Consider the following 23,068-nt stretch of genomic DNA (forward strand, 5'->3'; position numbering starts at 1 on the left):
ATACTTAAGTACTGAATGGAACATTTCCTGAAAGGAAAATAGCTAACATAAACATAATTTCTTCTTTAGAAATAAGAGGTATGTAATAATTAGCAGAGCCTCACTGAGCTACGAAAACCATATTCCCTTAGGAGAAAAAGAACACTAACTACTGAAAAAAGTGACAGGCTATACACAATTTGTTATATCTGAAGAATACAAATATAACTGCTTAAACATAGTTAAAAAGTGGTAAATTCACTTCCTCTACAAATTCATAAACTCACAAATGTTTCCTTGCAATTGTTCTTGGAACTGATAGAGGAAAATCTCCCAGGGACACACGAAACGTAATAAGTGTAATATGAAAATTGCCCTTTCTCATATGAAGATTAAAAGAAAACAGATATTCTCCAGCAAACCAGCAGGTTCCCCTATTCTCTGCTTATATGGGCTCTTCCCACAGTCTCACTGCATGAAGGCCTTATGAACTTCGTCAGAGCTGACTGTATGGAAGGAATGTGGACTCAAACTTTTGAAGGCATGCCACAGAACCTCAGCAATCCAGTCTCTTGTTAATTACAACTAATATTTCATTATGTTGTGGAATTTTCAGCTACATAGATGTGTGTACACATCTTAGTATGTAGTGTAGCCAATGCTTGCAATTATATTACAAGCCTTGCAAAGTATAAGGGGTGTACTGAAAGCTGAAATTAGTAGAATAAAACATTGCAGTAGGTTTTCAGCTTTTTAATTTGAAACCTTTAGACTTCATGATTGCAGGAAGAAGTTTGAGGACACAAATCAAGCTAAAAAGTAAGGAGGCAGTGAATTTCCACTCCCTCTGCTTCCAAATAGATTTTTTAAGCAAATTGGCTTTTAAGCCAATTTCATGATTTTGGAGTCTGCCTCATGAGTGTCTGAATGGACAGGATTGAAGGTACTTTATATGGCTTATTTAAAAATAACATCCTAACCCAAGCTATAAATCACAATAAGTATTTAATGCCTTATGTATATAATAAATATTCAAGTCTCAGTATCTGGTTACAGCAGTGATTAAGAGTTCTGAAAATCAACCCCTTAAAAGATGCTCTTCAATGGAAATGCTGTTAGTGGTGAGGCTTCTTTCACACCCTTCTATGCACATGTACAGTTCACAGCCATTAAGTCAACAGCGTGACAGCATCTGTTTTTTCTGAAGTGTTGTGCATGTCTGTACACTTGCAAATCTCATTTGAATATTGTTTTTTGGGAAATTTAAAAAATTCCTAAGAGAGAGAGGAGCCAGCCTGATACGAAGCTCTATACCTTACAGTGGTTAAAGCAACTGGATGGGTTTTATGGTGGGAAGGGGGACAGAAGGATAAGAAAGATATCTCAGGGGAGGCTATATCTAGATTAAGGTTTTAATGAAAAAACTTGATCTTCATTGAGTTGGGGAAGAACTACCTCTGGCTGGATAGCCACAGTCAGAAGGAATGAATTGGAACTACAGATATAGATTACTGTAGACTTTTTCTTTTCCAAATCCTACTACATTTGCAACAATGCGGGCAGCAGACCAACTGGCTGGGGACAGCTCTGCTGAAAGGGGCTTTGGGGTCTCGGTAAACAGCAAACGGAACACGAGCCAGCAGTGTGCCCTGGCAGCAGAGAAGACCAACAGCATCCTGGGCTGTATTAACAAGAGCACAGCCGGCAGAGCAAGTGATCATCCTCCCTTTACTCTGCACTCACGAGGCTGCATCTAGAATACTGCGCCTGGTTTTATAGGCCCCTCCGTACCAGAATGATATCGATACACCAGAGTGAGTTCAGTGAAGGGTGGTTGGGGACTGGAGCACTTGCCCTGTCTGGAGAGGCCAAGAGAGTGGGGCTTGTTCAGCCTGGAGAAGAGAAGGTTTCGGGAGCTTGTTCAGCAAGTGGGGCAGTTAAGTGTGGCAACGAATACAGAGAATTGCATCACTAATGTTAGTCTAGAATTTTTGGCAAAACATTTCTGTGGCAGTTATTGTTTGAAAATCCTGATCAGTAAAAAAATCAATTCACACATCCCATGTAAAGGTCTAACCTATAAAGCTACTCGTTATGTTGTTATGGACTTTCTCTCATTTTCTTTTTCTGTTTTTACTAGAATTTCTAGTCTTGACCTGAGAAGGTTTCCAAACAACAGTTTCCTTAAAATCAGAAGAGAAATTCTGCACTTGATTCATGGCAGGGACTACAATCTGCAACTTGCATATCCTGAATAACATCCCTGATCATCTATATAGAGCAGCGAGTCTCTTTTACCAAACAATATTTAATTACACACAGCAGCACAGCAGGTTTCTTTATGAGCAAGTACCATTGACTTTATATGTGCCTTTGGAGCTGCTTCTCTGAAATTAGTCTGTCTTATTGTATATTGTGTCCAATATTTTACAATTTTATAACTGTCCCCGGAAGTATACCTTGACAACCCTTAGTCACTGTTGATAGCCTTGGAACTGCTTACTATTGCATCCAGCCCTGATATAAAGGAGACTTTACATGTGAGTCTGATATAGCCTAAATGAGTTCCCATGTCACCTAGCTTTGCAGCATATTTAGAGTTTCACATAAAAGATAATTTTGAGATGTCTTGGTTCTGCTCCACACAGAAAAGAAAGAAACAAAATTAACACTAGGATATTTCTGGACAAGGAATCTGAAGCAAAGATTAAAGGTGATAGTTGTATAGACTATAACACCAGCAGAGCTAGGACCTACCTGCCCCCAGTTTTATTGACATATGACCCTATTCCCTATCAGGAAAGCTACATGGCTGCTGTCATTTTTGTAAACAATTGGATAATAAATTATAGTAGTAGGAAAGCTACAGGCGAATCCTTCATTAATTGGTGTTGAATCAAAACCATCAAAGCAGCAGCATGCAACAGACAAGTGATTATGTTGCTCAAATGTCATTCCTTTTATGTGTGACAATTCAATTTGTTAAAAAACTTCATCAAAGAAAAAAAAGAATGAAAAGGCAATATTGCCTTCTCTGAAATTTATTACTTCACCTATTTCTGCTAGATCTTATTTTTTTCCAAATTAAATACATTTTTTAAATGCCACCAAACAAAACCCTTTTCAACACTATTTACGCCAATTGTCTCTTGCTGAACTCCAGAGGATGCTGCTGGGTTATATAGTGACACTGTTCGTTCACCAAAGTATTTCAAACCTCTTTTAGATACTGCTTAATACCTGCCTTTTTCTAGTTGGATAGCTACTTGGATTTGTCACTGATACTTCTTAAATATTTTTCAGGACAGAATAGAATAAGGTGAGAGCTCTTTGTGTGTTTAAATATTCTTCCTGAGGTACATTACATTGAATTTAGTATGCCATTTCATTACCTATATTTAGAAAATTTCTCTAGACTTCCTACCAATGTACTCTAATCTTGTATCACCAGTACATTCTGCCACTTAGTTATCATGAACTCTTCAAAGTAACAGCTGATTTTCTAGAAGCAATACTAGATTACACATTTTAAAATTATTTTCAAAATATTGGTAATTTATTTCTTCTATTTGTTTTTCATCTCCTAATTTAGCAGATACTGGAGGTATGTCCAGAGGCACTGGTATAGAGCAGTTCTTCCCTGAGTGCAGTCTGAACCACAACGGCTTTTTTTTTTATGACTAGCAATCTCTCATACTACTTTCTTCAGAGACACTGTATAAAAGCTTCTAGAAACGTAAACTATTTTTTCTTCATTATCTTACTAATTCTTTGACAGAATTCTGTTTGTGGCAGCAAATTAACACTTATACAAGATGCTTTTTTGACCTAATTTTACAAATATCTTGATTTTTCTCACCTAGGATTTTTCTAGGTTCTCACTTCTCTGTAATTTGCAAGATGACCTTCAGAGCCCTTTTATAGCCAGGCTCACAGATAATAATTAAATTTCATAAAAATAAATAGTACAACTTTATTATCTCAACTACTCCAGTTTTCAGTTCCTTTAGAGCACTTATTTTTAGGGCAATTTATGCTGGTGCTTTCCATGATTTCTCTTCTCCCTCTCTTTTTTTTTCCTTAGCCTACAGGCGGAGAAACGGAAAATGTTAAACACCAACTATAGGATGTGTCTTTCCCAGTCTCTCTTATGCAAAGAAATCAAGCTGTATCTTTTGCTTTTATACTCTATTGGTCTAGCTAACCAGCCTCTGCCAAAGACCATCACCTAGCTTGAGGAAGTTATTCTTTTATCACAATGTATTAAAAACTTCTCTGTATTTTTCCCTATTTGTTCTTTAAATTTCCTCTCAAACCTCAGAATGTTGTTCTACCATAAATGTTTATGGGAAACTCCTACTTACTTTGCCAGTGAAACAATGGCAGGATATAACCCTTACTCTGGTGTTCTGAATTTATATTCTGCTCTATTAGTGTCACTTGAGTTGGATTTCCATTTTATTATAGGATTATTATTTTTTGGGGGCCTGAACATTCCCTCGTACCTTGCTATATTTCTCACCTTCTTGATTCCTAATTGTTCCAGTATATACATACTTTCTCTGAGTCTAATAAGGTACTTTTAAAGAACCTCCATGCTGCTTCTACGGATTTTAATTTCCTAACTTTCCCCTTCAGGCTATTTCTAACTTCCTCAATATAAAAATCTTCCTTTTTTGAAAAGTACTGTAATATTATTACCTCACAGTAGGATCCCATGGGAGGATGTTGAACTTAATTATATTATGGTCACTTTTATTTAGTGGCTCAACCACGTTAACTTCCTGAATCAACTCATATATTTCACTCAAGACCTGCATCAAGACTAGATTCGCCCTTCCAGTATTCCAGAATTCTTGTAACAAATGATTGTCTTTGGTGTCTACACACTATTCCAGTATCATAGTGAGAGGGCTTAGAAATATGTGCCTGTGATGTACATGAAAAAGTCACCAGGAAATACTTGTTTATTCAATGCACTTTTAAGAGTGCCTAAAGTCTAAAGGGCTTAATTGTCAGTGAAACCACATGGAGTTTTCCAAATGCAAATATTCCTTCTCTGTGCGTGAATCAAACTGTATGTTCAGGAGGTCAGTTACACATCTAACTCTGCGCGTGTTGAAATTCATGTTTGTGCAGCATGAATTCTTGCAGGTTAAATATCCTATGGTTATTTAACATCAGCAAATGCAAATTACTGGTTCTCCCATGGCTTGAAAGCCTAAGCCCATTGAAACAGCATTTGGTTCTTCACGTTATAAAAAAAAAAACCACCTAAAACCCAAACGTAAATTAATGATTTTGTGACCTGTAGTAAATAGAAACTGTGACACCTTACAAGTAAAAGCACATTATGATGTACAGTAATGTATCTCAAGTAATCAGTTGTCGTTAAGCTAAGATTCAGCTGAAAACAAACTTTAGTAATTAACTATATGGTAGTTTTGAAAAGCAGATTGAAATATGGTTTGTCTTTGAACTAGATCCACTGCTTCTCTGAACTTATAAACATGACTTTGAAAGAATGTACACTGTTTTCCTGATTAGAAGTCCCTTTTATTTTTTTTTTCCATTACTCATTTATTTCAATCCCAATTTTAAAATCTAGCTCATTAGAAAAGCATTCTCAGTTAACAGAAGTTGAAACAAATATAGATATGTGTATCCTCGTTCAGCATAGTGCAAGCTGTTACTATTACATGTTATAAGAACACTAATATTTGTCTGTACTAGACTAAATTTCTTTATTATTTTAAATCCCAAAGTGATTACTCTTAAATCTAACTTTTTCTTAAATTTGCCAAGTGAGAAATGTTTGCTTCATTAATGTCATAATTTGTGGTTCACATTTCGAAAGAAAGCTAAAAATAATTTCTGAAATAGTGTGTCTTGCTGACATAAACAGAGTTAACTTATATTTTTGCAGTTTCCAGGATTGTTTCACTTGTATAAAGCAGTAAAAGTATTCTGCTCTTTCCATTTTTCTCGTACTACAAGAACCAAGAAAGCAGGAATTTGTTTAGCTCATTGGCTCCATTTATCCTGAGCCAAGACCATGATCTTGGAAACCCTTTAACTTGGCTGAATCCAGTACAAAGTTCTTTTCAAAAAGCCAGTGCAATTAGAACAACACAGTGTATGTTCAGTCTCAAAATTAAGACGATAAAGTTTCCAACAGCTAGAACTGAAACACAGAGTATCATGGACTCAGACCTTTAATCAGTTAAACACAAATCCTAATTCCACTAGTTTTTGATCAAATGAAGAATTGTGTAGTTGAGGACAGCATTAAGAAAACACTATTCTACCTTTTTGCAAATGGGCAGAATTAACACAGAAGACAAGGAAACATAATGGAAGAAGTGTAAGCTTTATGCAGTCCAGCCTCGGGAGCTTCTCTAAATACTCCAGACAGAGTGATACTATAATACAAGCAATACCCTTTGCACTTTCTATTTTATTACTGGTTACTGCTAAGAGATAATATACATTTGCTAACCAAATTGGTACATTGCAGAGTCTGTTTTGAAATCCGGTGCTTCATTTTTGAAGCTGTTTTTTTCCAAAAACCTCTCCTTCACTGCACATCTAGTACACCAAACACATGAATAAGATATTCTCTTCATTTTCTATAAAAACATCTGTAATTGGTATTTTGATGAATTATAGCACTTAAGAAAATCAAAGAAGACAAATTCAGTACTAAGGATTCTAGTTCATTATGTTTCATTTCACCGTCTAAACTGTTCACCAGTTGTTGAAGGTACATTTTTGTTTTATTGAACAAAGGTAGGAATTCTCAGGCCTTATTAAAAGATAAATTTAGCACTGCTCAGATTGAGAGTAGAGTAGTAGTTTCTTTCATGCATTTTGTTTGGGGTTTTTTTTGACCATTCATATAAAGTGATTTCAGAAGTTACTAGTTAGTAAGTAGCTAATTAAGTTCATCTCCCTTAGTCATTTGCCACTGTTTTTTCCTTAGAATACTCACTCCTGGAAGTTGAAATATTTATGCAGATAGTCAAATATAATAAAATATACACACATTGATAAAATGTACATAAGTTTTATACAAAATAGCGGATTATATGAATTGTCTTGAACTATGTTCCTTTTGTTCTTTTATTTGCCATATATGTATTTAACATATTGTTTCAAAAGTGACATTATTAAAAGGTCCATATAATTTGTAAGGAGAATGTATCTCTACAAGAAGTGCAAAATGTTGCGAGTTGCAAAATACTGACTCATTAAACTACAGCAAAAACACGGCTTTGAATGCTTCTGCTTCAAGAACTGAAATTACTTTTAAATTAAGTAATCGATTACACATTTTTTTACCAAGCATTTGTAAATAAAGGGTTTGACCCAATTTTATCTGTAGCCTTCCCAGCCCCACAGGCCTTTGGAGAAACATGCCTCCTGTCTGTGAAATAGTTTTGATTTGTCCCAGTGAGGGGCAACATGGTGGAAGGGGTAAAACCTGACAGAGGCTAGTTTCTATTAGGCAGCTCCCTAATATTCTCTACTTTTGGATTTGTCTGTTGCTTCAAACATTTGACATGACATTTGGAACTTCTCTGTATTTGGCAGGGCTGTGATCTGTAAGTAACTGCAGGGGCAAATTTGAGTAATCTCATAGGTGGCTTGTTAAGTTTTATTTGATCTTACTGACTTATTTACACATGCACATACATGCTTGTTAGATGAGACGACTGACTTCTTGCTTTTTCCCTTAAAAAGTCACTGTAGCAATAGTGTCCTGATAATATTGTCCTGTCATATCCTATAAGGCAATTATGGGGGAAGAAAATAGCAGTAATGGAAGCTGTCAACATTTTGAATTGCCTTTCTTCTAATCTGAAATTCTGTTTATTTGACTAGATCTTTAAAGTTTTCAAGGTTTAGTGCATGCATTAACGTACCTAAACATTGTCTGATACTTGAAAAGGGGAGTCAATAGTGCTTAGTAACATCTTCAACTAGGCTCCTATGAGGTGTACAATATTGTTTTGCATTCATTAGTCACAATTAAGCATTCAGTTTGTAATGGAAAGGTATGTGTTTTCTTTAAGGAAGAGCTTGAAATGATGTCCTGAGAGGACCTAACTTCCTTCTAATGTGATACCTCATGAAAACTGATCACACTTCCAAAAAATGATATGGATACTTCAAGTTTAAGTAAGTACTTTTCTTGTGTAGTTTGATATAAAAAAAATTCTCTTCTCCTTCACACTACAGTGTGACTCAGATCCATTCATCTACTAGCACTTCTGGTATGTTGTCTCTGGGCTGTGATTGAGAATCTAGCTGATAGAGATTCACAGAATTTTTAGGAATGTCAAAAATATAAAAGTTTTTGGTGATTTACTCTCTCTTTTATTTCTTTTCAAGGCATTCAGTTAGCATAAAAATAATTATTACATAAATTAAAGTTGTTGCAATTCAGCTGTAGGGATTGCGATTCAATGCCAGTGAAGATAGATCAAGGTTTTAAAAAGTATCTGCTGTAAATTAAAAACAAATGGTTGAAAGTATTTTGCAGACCTCTCTCCCACAGATTGTATATTCCATTTTCCAAATTAAATCTAAGAGAGAATATTACTTTATTGAGATTTATGGAATAATTTCTTTAAAAATTCCAGCAATATGAGAATGCAGGCAGACCCTGACAGTGAACAAAAATAAGTGTCAGCTACTAAGTGGTTTCATCTTTTGGAGGGTTTTTTTTTCAGTAATGGGAAAAATTAGTTCTGACTGGTTTTTAAAACTAAAATTATATATAAACCATTAAATTAGGGGCAGATCATTTGTCCAATTTTAACTGCAAAGGGGATAAAATTGGTGGAAAACATGATAATATACCAGTGCTCTGTTGGAGGAAGTGTTCCTCCCTCAATCCAACTTGCTGATCCTGTCTAAGGAATAGGACTTAAGAGCTTGTGAGAAAATGTGTCTAAGAGGATATAGAGAAGAATTGTTCTGTGGCATCTGGGGGAAGTATATATAGGAATAGCAGTTAGGCTGTATTAACTATGAAAGTATATATGTTACTCAATTTTTAATCTCTTTCAAGACAAAGACATGACCCATTTTTCTGTATGGCATAGTATAAGGGATATAACACCAGAGGAAATCATATAGCTATGATAGACAGGAAAGTACACAGAAGTCTCAAGAACATGGTACTGTTTTTGAGAGCTCCAGTACTTCATGGGTTCCCTGAAGTATTCTAGGACCTCATTATAGATTTTGGGGTGTCCAAGAGCTTAAAGGGATGACGAATCTTGGAGCCTTAGTGGACTGTTAAACCTCCTCCCATTAAAGAAAAACATGTGGTTGAAACTGTGTTGGCTAAAAACCATGGAATTTTCTGCGTAACTTTATTCCTTCTTTGCCATTTTGTGTTGGATATCATGATCTGCCTGTTATATTTCAGCAAACGCAATAATTTCCTTTTAATTAGATAATTACCATGTTATTCATTGGTTTTGATCACTTCTAAATTCAGCTTTTCGTTTTAACAAATGCAGTTTCAGAAGATGATGGATTTTTACATTTTTAAAACCGCTAAATGTTCAAAAAGGATTTGTACACATAACAAAATTAAAGTAGGGATTATCTAGCACTGTGTGTGGGATACAGCTATAATCTATACAGTGCATGGAAAAGAAACTGGCATTCTCAATTGCACTGCACACATCTCAGTAATAACAGGGTATGAGGCATACAATTTCATGGAACACCCACAATGAAAATTATTCTTTCCAAACAGAGAATTGTTTTGGAATAAGTTAGGTTAATTGGCACCATGGGATTCCTCTCAAGGAAACACAGAACATTAAAACCTACACATGTGCATGTAAAATGATAAAGTATTATCTTCTTTCCCCTCTCAGCTCCTCAAATCTAAGACACGCTACCCAAAATCAACAGAAACGATTATGTTTTGTTGATTCAAATTTCCTTAGAATAAACTGGCAATTCTTCATCTGGTCAGCTTACAACCTGAGAGTCACTGCACTGTTCCACAATTGCTAGCTTGGGTATGGTTATCTAGTCCAGTCTCTCACACAAAAATGGAGGTCTCCAGAGCTTTTGGCACATGCTTTTCAGAATTGTAAGAATCTTTATTTTCTGTGCAAGCAACAGAGCTATATGGTGGCAAGATACAGCCTCTTTCAAAGGACTGTTGTGCCCCTATTAGGATTAGAACCAAAATCTGCAAAGATTTAATGGGAAATCCAGGCACATTTCACTGTCATTATATAGTCCTCGGTTAAAACACTGATTGTATTTTACAGTTTCTGAATACAGTTGAAGTATATTAAGTCCTCACAAAAGTGTTATCACCCTCTCAAATATCATAAAGAACTTATCACTAATAAAGAAATAAATCTTCCTTTTCATGGCGAAGGTTGAATTCTTATGCAGGCTGTTGTGCTGTGTGCATTGTGTCTGTATCATTAATGTTTAAGGTCATTACAAACAAGGACATTCTACTTGGTTGATCTTTAAAATGTCCTGTACTTTCACATTTGGCCATTTGCACACCTTAACCATTATTTCTTTCTTAGTTTTCTGCCCCAATTACATCAAGACATTTAAAACCAATTAATTGTGACTCGTAGTGGGCAGGTCACAGGTGAGGTGTGGCCTTGGAAATAACGTCTGTTGTGCTACAAGTCTGACTGGAGCTCTTCTGACCTCTTGAATGAGTGGGAAACCCCTGTGTCCTGTGACCCCACATGACTTCACATATAAGTCCTGTGCTGAAGAATAGTCTTCATCACTTCCCTCTCTGCAGTCTCCAGTGGAAAGTTGAAGTGTATATTGGTTGTCTTGTCATTTTTGCAACAACATAGACAACATAGCATTTCAGCTTCTCACCAAAGACATCCTAGAGTCTCCCCTTTCATACTCTGAAAGAGGAGTTCCAGGACACCAAAGAACACTCCAAAACATATCGCTGTTATATGCCAATAATTTTATTTCCCTTGCCACTCTGCCTGGGCCTACACACATATCCTAAATGGACTTACCATTTAATTAGTCTTTCTTAGAAGTACAGGAGCAAGACAGCAAACAGAATTTTTACTCAGCATCAGTGGAATTAATTGTAGAATGAAAAGAAAATGAAATCTTACACTGTTCATAATAGGATATATGTCATATTTATATTCTATACTCTAACATTGTTATTTTAGAAGACTATCCCTGTTCTTCATAGACAGATGAAAGCTAGGTCTGCTAGAACAAAGAGGGTTTACTTCCGGAGTTTTCATAGACAATGTTTCTGAGTAACTCTGAAGAGTTGCAGGCCCATTAGGTTGAAGAAGGAAGAAATTTAGATAGGATCTCCCAATTCTCCTTCCAGTCCTAAAGCCTGGAGAGAAGTACATGCTTCCACTGCTCCCCTTTCTCTCCATGCATCAAAATAATCCCCTGTTTGGGTCACACATTTAGTAGCCGCTATAAGTTTGGCTTTCTAGGGAGCAGAGAGCAGGAGATAACCTTTGCTTAGTGGAGGACAGCCTAGCTTGCTCTGTGATGTCAAGGCAAAGAAGTTGTTCAAGAAAGGTTCATTGATTTCACCCTCATCCGTGTAAGAATTCAGAGGAAAACAAATTCATTGAAATTACTGGACTTGGATGGAACGATTAACGTGAACTGTGTGAATTGTGGGTCTTTTGTCAGTAACATAAATCCTGCAGGTATCGATGGACAGTGAATGTCAAGAGGAATATGTGAGAAGTTTTATCAGTGATAGAACTGAGCATACAATTCAGCAAATAACACAAACAATCTGATTCTATTCACTCACTAAGTTTTAAATAGACTTTATCACTGGTTTATTGTAGTTTTCTGTAGCAGCACTTCTCTGCAAAGGCTGCACAGCCTATTGTAAGCTCCTTAAAATGTGCTGTGCCAGTGCTGGAGATAGTGGTATTTTTTTCAATTTTTTTATTTTATTTTATATTGAATGATCTGAGTAATAGGTATTCATGTGATTAAATGTTATGTCGTGATACAAACATGAAGGCAGAGTAGAAGTTTCACTACTAATCCTGCATTCCTGCAAAAAGGTGCCTATGGTGACACGGTGCTCATTTGACCTTGAGAAGCTCTGGAGTAATTGGCTCGTAGCAGCATAGTTAGCATATTTAATACCTGACAGTCTACTTTCATAGTCTTGTACTGAATATAAGAATTGCTATGTTCCACGGCACTCTTCATGGCATCACAGAAGATTCCTACCTGAATCACTGGATTACTCATGAATATGACTTTGCAGGACTGAAAGTACTTGTGTTCTGATATAAAAACTAACCAACATACATTAAGGAATATATCTAACTTTTAATTCTTCTTAAGAATATTACTTGGAAATTTGCTGAGCATACACTTAAAATAATTGTTGTCAGATATTTCTATATTTTTTCACTGCAAAGAGAATTGGCTGTTAAAATATTTACAGGGAATTATATAGGAATATTGCATTTAAAAAACTTTGGGAATTAAAAAAAACTTATAAACTGGTCTTACTGATTAATTTGAAAGTAAGATGAAATAAAAAGGTGATTATGGCATAGAATTTAGGGGAAGTTTCTGCTAAAATTTAAGTGTTTCTGACAAGGAAAACCATAGTCTTAGAGTAGAGAAGAAGGTGACAGATGTCAAGGAGTCCAACTTATATATTCTTAACAGTGATCTCCGATACCATTTCATTGAGATTTTCTGTCCCTTTTCCCTTCCCTTCCCTCCCCTGCCCTGCCCTTTCCTTCCTCAGAGGCTTTGGCCTTTATCACAGTATTCCCATGAGATGTACTAAGAACATTTTATTACTAGCTCAAAAAAAAAAAAAAAAGAAAAAAAAAGAGATCTCTACACAAGAGCAAGTGGTAATTCCATAACGGCAGTTTTAAGGATACCCATTTTGTAGCAGTTTCTACTGTAGGCACTGTGTGAAGCAAAGTGCAACAGAATGCAGCCATTCTTGCTGGCTGCATAATTTATGACCCTGTAGTCAGCAGATACACACCAGAGCTACACCAGAGCTTGGTCACAATCAAAAAAAGTAGCAGTAAATTGAAAATAAGTTAAGGATCAGAGATTACAAGCAACTGAACATGAAGCCCAACTGCAATTCCATACCTAAAGAGCTAATTCAGTCAGTGGATTTATAAGTAGAAAACTACCATGTAACTACAGGGACTTGATTTTACCATTGGCAGTAGTGAGATGTAAACCTGGCTACTTTGTACAGTTCTGAGGTCCTTCATTTTAAAAGGATGTTGGGAAGTTGAATGATGGTAGGGGAGGACAGCAAAAATGATTTAAGGACTAACAGTTGCAGCCCTAGAGCTACTTAGCTTTTCAGAAAGTTATTTTGAAAGGTGATTGTAGCATTTAACTCCCGAGAGAAGTGGTAGGCTCTTCCTTTTTTGTTGTTGCCAAATCATACCTTGATGCCTTCCTTTCCGAACAATATATTTTAGACCAATATATTTTAGACCAGTACATGGTTTTGGGCTCAGGAGACAAGACAGTGAGTGAAAATTGATGTAATAGGTTGTGCTAACAGTTTATGGTGGCTGCTACTAATCTAAAGGTTTCCAAATCTTAGGAAATAATACAGTTAGTAAGATAAAATACAGTCACAGGAGTAAAGAAATTTGGAGAACTGCTAGAGCATTCAGCATTTTTCTCTGTTAGATACAATCTTGAGTACAAGGTGACTGATTTTGTAATAATAACATATTCAGCACTGCTACATCTCAAGAAATCATTAAATTAAAGTATTTAGAATGTTTTGATCCTTTTTTTTTTTCTGCTGAGTGCATTATGGGATAAAATCATATTTGCCTGATACTTTTAAAGCATTTAATTATTTTGCCTAACTTTTTGACAATAGATTCAGATACATACAGGACTATGTTTTCTTGATAATTGGTTAAGGTCTTCTTAAACACCAGTGAAATCGAAGTGTTACCATTATTAGTTCAATTGCTTCTCATTCAAACTTTCCACCTCTCTTCTACTTGGCAATAGTTTAAAACAAAAAGAAAATAATGATAGTGAAAATTAGTCTGAAAGAAAAAATGGGTACTAATATTTTCATTAAAAAATTGTCTTGCTACATAACTTTGAAGGAAAATGTTGCTCTGTAAGTAAGCTCTCTTCACCACAACATAACGGAGCAGTAAATCACCAGAACAGGGAAGCAGACTTTTAGGGTTTTTTTCTGGTAAATGCTTATTCTTTTCTTCTACATACATGCCACATACTCAGGGTACTTTGTAATATTAATGGGCACAGGTGATGGAATCAGTATTTTCTGCACTATACTGGGCTATATATTCCTAAATAGTTGAGCCAAGGTGCACGTCCTAGCTTCGAATTACAGGTGCATGTCTCACTCATGTCCTTACTCAACTTCGGGGCAAGACTGAGGTGCACAGCTTCCTTCTTTTCACCACATTCTTGAGATAGGGAAGAAAAGGCTAAGGGTGACAGGAGGGACTTGGCCAAGTGCCCAATCCATCCGCACATACTACAATACTTATGTAGCCAGTGTGACATAAAATACATTCGAGAGGACCACAGTTGAATTAGCAACTTCTTCATTAAGATCCATTCATGGCTTCCAACAACTAAGTTGAAAAATGGAAGATCTAAAAAGCATTCCTGCTAACTGTGCTGTCAAAAAGGATTAGAAATTGGGAGATGTGCAGAGAAAAATTGTTTCTTAAGCTCTTCAGAGCTTTTTTTTTTTTTTTTTTAAATCTTCAGGAATCCTGCATCTAATTTTCTCTTGAGTAGGGCCTCTAGGAAGCACAAGCTACCATCATCCATTCATGGCATCTCTCTCTGTTATGAAATGCTTCTACATGCTTGTGCTAATTCCTTTTGAGGTACGGGTAGCATATAAAATTATCACTTCTTCTCTTTCATTTGAACGCCTTAAAATTAAATCACATAACTGTCAATAGATTTTACTGCAGCAAGAATATTCAAGCAGAGACCTCAATGACTTCAATGAACATTAAAAGCCAATGGACCAATAAAACACATGCATCAGGTTGTACCACTCTTCTTACTTAATTTCCATTTATATCCACAGATCTTCACAGGAGTGACCGACAAGAAGCAACTTCAGATAATCCTATTTATGTGCTTAGGTTAGCAGGACCAGTGAAGAAACCCTACAAGCTCACTTACAGCAATGTTAGGGGCTCCAAATTAATTTCAGGGGACGATTAGTTCCATTAGAGGAACAAAACAGCATCTTTTTAGGAGGGTATCATGGCTGATTGCTATACAATGCAGTCACCTCTCTTCCTCTGTTTTTGTATATTGTTTTCCTCCTTACCTGACTACCAGTGCTGAGTTGGGCAAAATGATGTTAGTGAGATCAGAACTACAGTCCAGGATTATTTTTATGAAGGAAATATGTCGTTTCTCTTTCTTGGTTATCAGCCTTAAGATAGTTTTAAGTATATTCTTTGGAAAATCATCATGCAACAGATATGCTGCTTTGTGACAATATAATGATTTTATCACTCCTAAATTTCCTCTTTACATTAGAAAAAGAAAAGAAAATCAACCACCACTATTTTACTCCATCTATCAACATGAAAAATATCTTATTGGGATAGCTGTCCAAAATGCTTTTCAGAGGCATCAACTTAAATTACCTTTCATTCAACCACAGCTACATAATTATTATTATTATTATTTACTGGATACAACATGTATCTATAAAAGTTTGAAAAAATATTTTTACTGTTGTCACTAGAGTAAAGTGTTTCAGATAGAGACAAAAAATTAAGAGAAACTGCTATTTTCAGACACTTGGGTGTAAGAGAGAAAATTTTTACACTTATTTTTAGGGAAAAATAATTGGTTGCCTTTTCTTGCTACCATTGCTCCAAGGTTGGAAAAGAGGGGAACAGTTTTTGTTTACTTCAATGAAGAGTCTCTATGTTAATTCAAGAATAACATTCTGTGGATGATGTTATACAGGAATTGACTAGATGTTTGGGTTAACATCTATGAATCTGTGTAAATGAACAGAGGACTCAAAAAAGGCAACGTGTAACCTTGGCAAAACACTCCACTAGAATATATGGGCCTAAGTTTGATCAGGAACAACTGAAAATTAATTGATTTCATTTTACTTTTTCACTTACACCACTATATGAGAAGAATCAGGCACATCAAGCAAAACGTATAGATATAATTCATCTACATGACACTACAAGCGTTTCTTGAGTAAGCACAGAGGACACATTCAGCGATTCTCGCACTTTGCATGTGGATGCAGTATTTTAGATAGTGGGGCTTTTTCAATTGCTGGCTGTACACTATCTGCGCTGTCTGCTGGAAAATTGCCTATCCCTGTAGTATTCTCCATTACTGATTTCTTGTTTTAAAGTGTATAACAGGTAAGTAAAATCAAATACCCTTCAAGTAGTCTATTTTGATGGAATAATTGCTACTGTTGTCACAGTGATCTTGCATCCTTGTAGGTAAAGAACCATGGACAATGATTATAGGAATCAGGCTGCGGGGGATAAACATAAAAATGTTTAAGAACCCTTGTTTTAAAACTACCATTTGGATTATGTGGGTTTTGTTCTATTCTATTGATTTATTATTTTATATAATGTACTCATTCCTCAAATTCTTTCCCCTTTCTATTTAAGAGCTGGAGTTTTGCTTCTAGGCACATTCCCTTTCTCCTTACCTGTGACGTACATAAAGCCTCCGTTCTTGCCAGCCTGCATTAAACACTGCAATACAATTATCCTCAGTCACTGGACTGTTATCTCAGGGAATTGAATTAGACTTTCTAGCTTAGAGAACATCAAATCATTTACACAAAATGTTATAGTTGAAACAGATCCAGTTTAGAGTATTATATGATGGTTAGGGTAGTAAAGACTAAAAAGATCAGGTCACTGATTTAAAACAGAACTAAAAGTTGAATCTGAATCTGAAGGTAGCTGTTGAGAGTCTTATCAAGCAGGCTATTGCCTATTCAGAAGCATGGAAAATCAGTTTTCCATTTAGCCTTGCCTGTAAGTTCCATCTGTAAAAGTTTCCTTGAGGAAGGTTTGTTTGGGACCGATAGCAGTTCTGTGGAAAGTTTCAGTGTCAGTTTTTCACAAGTACAAACTATCAGAATTTTCGGTTAAGAAATATGAAACAGCCTCAGATTGATGTTCAGAAATACCTCTGATAATCCCTTCTGTTTTGGTATCTTGAACATAATGGTTACCTACAGAGGCAGAAAGGGAAGTGTTCAGGAAATCACAAAATCATATTAATTGGTTCTTTTCCTGAAAAAGGTGTAATATATTACATTTCTCTCTCTCTTTCAACACAAACCAAAAACCTCTGAGATTTCCTCTCAGAAAAGACTATCTTAATTGGCTTATTGCCCTTATAGCTGAAACACAAAATGATTAGTTAGCATGTGCTATGCATTTTAAATCGATATAGTTTGTCACAATTATTTAAGATTACTCTGTCAAGAGTATGTCAATATATCTTTCATCCGTGAAGGCTTTATGATATATAGTCCTGACTCTTCTAGGCAAAATCTGATTACAATTTAAGTTTGCTTTATGTATGTGGATTTTACTTGCATTACCACTCTAAAATGTGACAAGAAGTCAACATGGAACAACACTTACGACATTTCCAAAGTAAAATATCCCCCAATAGACTTACGAGTTTTCCATTAGTACTTACCCCATACCTAGACATAATTTCTTACCTCCACCCTCCAATGTATTCCCATCACTGCCCATTCACCATTCCCTCCCCTGAGCATGAAAGTCTTCCCATTAAACACAATGAAAGCTGTTGCACCAACCCGCCCGCATGTCTGCATTTAGAGGGTCAATCACTTTTTACGTGCATCTCAAATATATGCCTTTTTAAAGCAGCCTCCCACCGAGGGCAGCTTGTGCCGTATTTGAGGTTGAGCCAAGAGGGAATGAGCACCACTGCCCCTCTCCCGGGGGTCCCTGAGCACTCCCAGGCCCCCTCCTGTGTCCGGCTCCCGGGGCGTTGACCCGCAGGTCAGGGGAGGCCCTGAGCCAAACTTGCTCCCACTGGAATCACAGCAAAACTCGGCTGAATTCAGTGGGATGGAAATGAGCCCAAAGGATGAAAATACAAAGATAATGCTGTGGGATGCTGGTGCTGGATAGTTTCTTCTGAATTTAAAGTGAGGAAAAAATGAAGGGAAGGAGAAAAATGTGATGACAGTTATAAGATGCTATGTTTTCCCTTCGTGAAACAAGGAAGTTTTAACTTCTTTGCCAGATAGAACTGCAGTGTCTGTTGTCATTACTCTTCTTTTTTATTATTTGAATTAAAATAATTTCTGAAAAACGTTTCTTCCCTTTTCCCCCATATACAGGCTAAAATATAAACAGGTAGAGATAAGTAAAAAATCCAACCTTTATTCCACTTTGAACAAGCTTGTGTATATCCAAAAAAGGTTCCTTGAGTATGTCTCCTTCAGGACTGAAAATCTTCACATATCCTTCTTTCTCAAGAATAAAGAGGCGATGGGATCCATCCCCACAATGTACTGCTCCAACAGGCTGCCTTAGTCCACTCACAACCTCCTGAATACAGAAGCAGTTGTGCTTGTGTTTTCTAAAAAAATTTAAAAAAATAGTAAGAAATTTCTTCTTTTTCGTAACCATGACACAACAATGTCCCTAAAAAATAAAATGATTGTTCTGCAGTGATGTTAAAAACACAGTTATACAATCCAGAATAAATTATTTCCTTGAATGTATGCAAGCAGATAATACTGAAAATCAATTTGAACTTCACTTGAGCAAAATTTGGTTTGTATACAAGAAAGAGAAAAAATTTGGTAAAAAAAGAGAACAATTTATAAATACAAAATTTCTACCATAAAATAACACAGTAAATTCCAGCAATTTGACAAAATTTGGCTTCTAAAACCCATTTTAAAATAATGACTTTATGATGGGACAATCTAATTTAATTGTTTTCACAAAGCAAAATACATGAATGAAATAAATTGAAAATCATGAAATAAATATTTTGCTAATAAACTTATTGTAGTTGTTTGGTAATATTAAATTCAGGTAGAAATGACTTCCTAGAACTATGTATGATCCACAGGCCGGACCATAACCAAGATCCACAGGATGGATCAAACCAGGATTCTAACGCCTTTTCAGCAGCGCAAATATCAAATGGTACTGAAATATTGAAGCTAATGTAACTTTCTCTTTTGACGTACGCTAGCAGCAGCAAAAGAAAGTAACATCTGGAAAACACAGCTGCTGAGCATAAGCACACACTGAGCTGTTTCACTGTGAAAACCACAGGCTTTGCTAGGGTTTTTTTTTCAGATTAAACAGCATTTATCTTTATGAACCTGCTGATCTCTTCCTCTTTGTCATATTCTTCCATGTGGTCCAGGGAGTTAGAAGCTGGCCCTCGCACTTGTTTTCTTGGAAAATCTGGAAAGCATACACCACCATCTTTTCTTGCATAGTAAAAGCAAAACTCATCAGCTGTAGTTTGGAGAAAACCTTAAAAATGCAAAAGAGCATACAAATATTTAGTGTGTTGTCATGTCTGCAGTTTTGTGCTGTTAAACTAATCTTTAAATAGATTATATATTGAGTGGAAGAAGAAGTAATTTTAAACAAAGTGCTATCTGCAAAAAAGGCCTCTGAATAAATATAAACTGAGTATTACCTTTTATAGTTTATTCATCTGTATTTGTATTAAACCTTATTTTCAGTGTGCTTACATAAAAATACTAATTCATTCAAAATGACACTACAGTTCACTCATTAAAAAATTAAGAGACAAAGTTCAGAGTTGAGGCTGTGATACACTTTTCCCTCATTTTAACCTTATTAATCAGGTGTAGTATCTGCTGTAAAATACCTTCAGCAGCTTTCATTTAACTTTTTTTTTTTTTTAAGTGGCTTGTTGTAGTAAAAATTTCAGTAAAGACTTCGGTAAAAGACATGCAGTAAAGACTTTGTGGAAAGCTGGCAGCAAAGGACATCAGTCGGAAAGGTGAATAATTAGTTGTCTCAGAAAGCGAGAAGTACTGCTGAAAACGGGACCGTGTTGACATGCAGTTGGCCTCTGGCTGACTCCCAGCATTAGAGTGGGTGAACACAGTGTCCCATCGCGAGGTCTACTTCCTCAGCACCCATCCCCTGAAAAGGGGGATATGTCTCATGCTGCATTGGAGCTGGCTTTAAGCTGGCTTGGATGAAAGGTGATCTTTAGGTTTTAGGTTAAAATGGGAAGGAGTTCAAAGACCCAGGGAAACAAGAAGTTGGTAAAATGAGAGCCTTTGAGGAAAAACCCTGTCACTACTGATATTACGCTATGTTTAATGACAGCAAAAATATCTATTTCTGTCCACAAACCTATTTCTAGTCATTTCTATCCAGTTTTAATCATTAGTATTAAAAGAAGAGAGAATTTGGCCAGTTATACATGTACTATTTTACTAAAACATTGTTAAGATAATATGTTTTAAGTTACCTTCATTCCTCTTTGCATTATTGGCATACTGTGTTAGGATGTACTATGGTCCAGGACATAACTCATAGGACACACAGAATTAGCACTTAATTGGAATTAGAGGCCTAATTTATGCATGGCTTTACCACTTGTGAATAATGCAGAATAATCCATAGATCTTGGCCATAAAACCTCTGGCTTACAACATACAATAAGAGCTGACCAGGGACAGCTGTGTTTCATTGGAAAATGCCAATTTCTTAAAAGCACAGCTTTTTCAGAAACATTATCAGTTTCGACAAAATTTTAGTTAACATGATGTTTCTGGTCCAAACTCAAACTTCTGGTCTAAATGAAAAAGAGAAAACCAGACAGCAAACCTCGTATCACTATACTCCAATGTCTTGTAATTAGGGTGTTTCATTAGGAAGAGGAATATTCGGGTCAGTGCCTCTCATCTGTCAGGCAAGAGTTTGACCCTAAGTCTCCCATTTCCCAAGTAAATGTCCTAACAACGACTTTATTAGCTATCCTGGGGTGGTCTCTCTGTGGCTTTCTTCATGGAAAATTTCGAAAGAGTTCAATTTCTTCCTTATGTGGAATAGGAAAATTTTTTAGATCCCAGAATTTTTGTGGAGTGGAAAGCCTTTCCCACCCAACTATACTTCTTTTCATATGCATCTTCCTTTAAAAATATTGGAAAAATAACACGACAAAGCCTGCCTTTGGTTTCTATAAAATAATATCTGGAAACACATGGTAGTGTGTTGTGGTGTAAAAGTTTAATTACCATGATTTGGAGCTTCAGTAAATATCATCTCTGAGGAGCTGGTTTTAATTTATAGTAGTTATTTGGAGAAAATGGGAGATATAATTTCAAGTGGAACAACTGAAGAGGAACTCTGATATAATCACGGAGTAGTATTCCAAGGCTTGTAGAAATAATGCCAAAATCAAAGGTAATCTAAAATCTTGCTGTTGAATTATTTGACTTAAGAATACACGGGTTTGTCTTTAATAATTTATTTCTCTAGGCACAGTGGGTCATTCAAGAAAACGTAATAGCAAATTAGAGGTGTCCAACATCTAAGAATTTCTAGAATTTTTCAAGTGTACCATCTACTATTTACTAAAGATAAACTACTTTTGGCTTGAATGTTACCTTTAGTCAGAAAAACTAAGAACATATCATGATCATATTGTTTACTCTGTACATGTTCATTTCAAATAACAATCAGATGCAAACTCACTTGACTAATGCCTTATGCGATGCTGTTTCTTATATGTAAGACTAATCCCTTTTCCTTATGAAATATTTTATCATGCACTTAAGTACATGTCGTATTGCAGTCCCTTTTGCTACTTAGCAAGCCCATCAGCAGGTTCCAAAAAGGGATAAGACTTATGTTCCATTTTCCTTAGAAATGCTCGTAAAAATGGGGTTTGAATTAAACTATGAAAATCAGTCAGTAAATTGCTAATACGTTGCATTAGTGGAAGGAATGTAACCTCTCTAAATACAGTTTCACCTGTGTATTAGGGATGGAATTTTGTTCTATAAAAAACACAGTAATTTACAAAAAAAGAAATCTGCTTGTGTTATATATGCTAGATTCAACATACTAACAGCTTCACTAAAGACAGTCAGAAAAACATTTGCTTCTACTCTCCTATCCGCTTGTAGCCATTTAATGTTTTCTTTATCGTGCTTAGATTGTAAGGTCTTTAGTGTAGAGTTTGCCATTTTGTTCAGTGTTTGTACAGTGTCCAGAAGAATGGTCCCTGACAAGTGCCCCTAAGCACTAGAATTGTTTGGAGAAAAAAAAAGAAAGATCATTTTCCTCAGTCTGAGTTTATTCAAATACAGCTCTGTCACCGTCCTATGCCTAATAAGGACTGCAACTTTTGGTTCTGTGGGAATTTCTGTACTTATTACTTTGTTTTAAAAGACTCATACATATCATTACAGATTTCCTACCAGCTGCGTATGTGTTGACAGAGCAGTGCCCATGTTAACAAAGAAAACTGAAATCACAAAGGAAGATTAAACATAATGTTTAAACGTTGTACATGTCAGATTTTGCACAGGCTTGCATTTCTATGCTTTTAAAACTTTCTGTCTTCCAAACAAGAAACAAACTACAGACTTTTCAGTTAAGGCAGTTACAGCGAAGGCTTTCTGTGTTCGCCTTTATAAAAAACTGTGGGAATAAGGTGCATGATTTCAAGCCTTTTCAATGGAAAACTTCTGCTCTCAGCTGATCCTCACCTCCTCTCTCCACTCGTATTTGCGGTCAGTTATTCCTCACACTGTATCTTCCTTCCCATCCTACCTTCACCAAATTCCACTTCGCTGGATTCCCTGCTTACCCATACCCCTGCCTCTTCTCTTTGATATACAACTCAAATGTTGTGGTAGCATTTGTCCCGGTCTTTACAGCAAGTCAAGTTCCTATTCACTCCCTTCCTTGTTTGCATTGCACAGAAGATCATCCACTCATATGAGTAGACTTACACTGGCTTGGAGAGCACCTGG

At 36.0% G+C, this 23,068-nt stretch overlaps 1 protein-coding gene across 1 annotated transcript in view; it reads right to left on the reverse strand.

Annotated features, from left to right (window-relative positions):
- The window catches only part of HHIP (hedgehog interacting protein), a 71,319-nt gene that overhangs the window by 37,111 nt on the left and 11,140 nt on the right, over positions 1-23,068 (reverse strand). Inside the window, exons 3-4 of the mRNA XM_075150059.1 lie at positions 19,418-19,574; positions 18,456-18,657 (exon numbers count right to left, since the gene is read on the reverse strand). Coding sequence (XP_075006160.1) covers positions 18,456-18,657; positions 19,418-19,574 — 359 coding nt within the window. The remainder of the gene's footprint in view (positions 1-18,455; positions 18,658-19,417; positions 19,575-23,068) is intronic.

This window comes from Calonectris borealis, chromosome 4, assembly GCF_964195595.1.
Source record: "Calonectris borealis chromosome 4, bCalBor7.hap1.2, whole genome shotgun sequence".
NCBI lineage: Eukaryota > Metazoa > Chordata > Aves > Procellariiformes > Procellariidae > Calonectris > Calonectris borealis.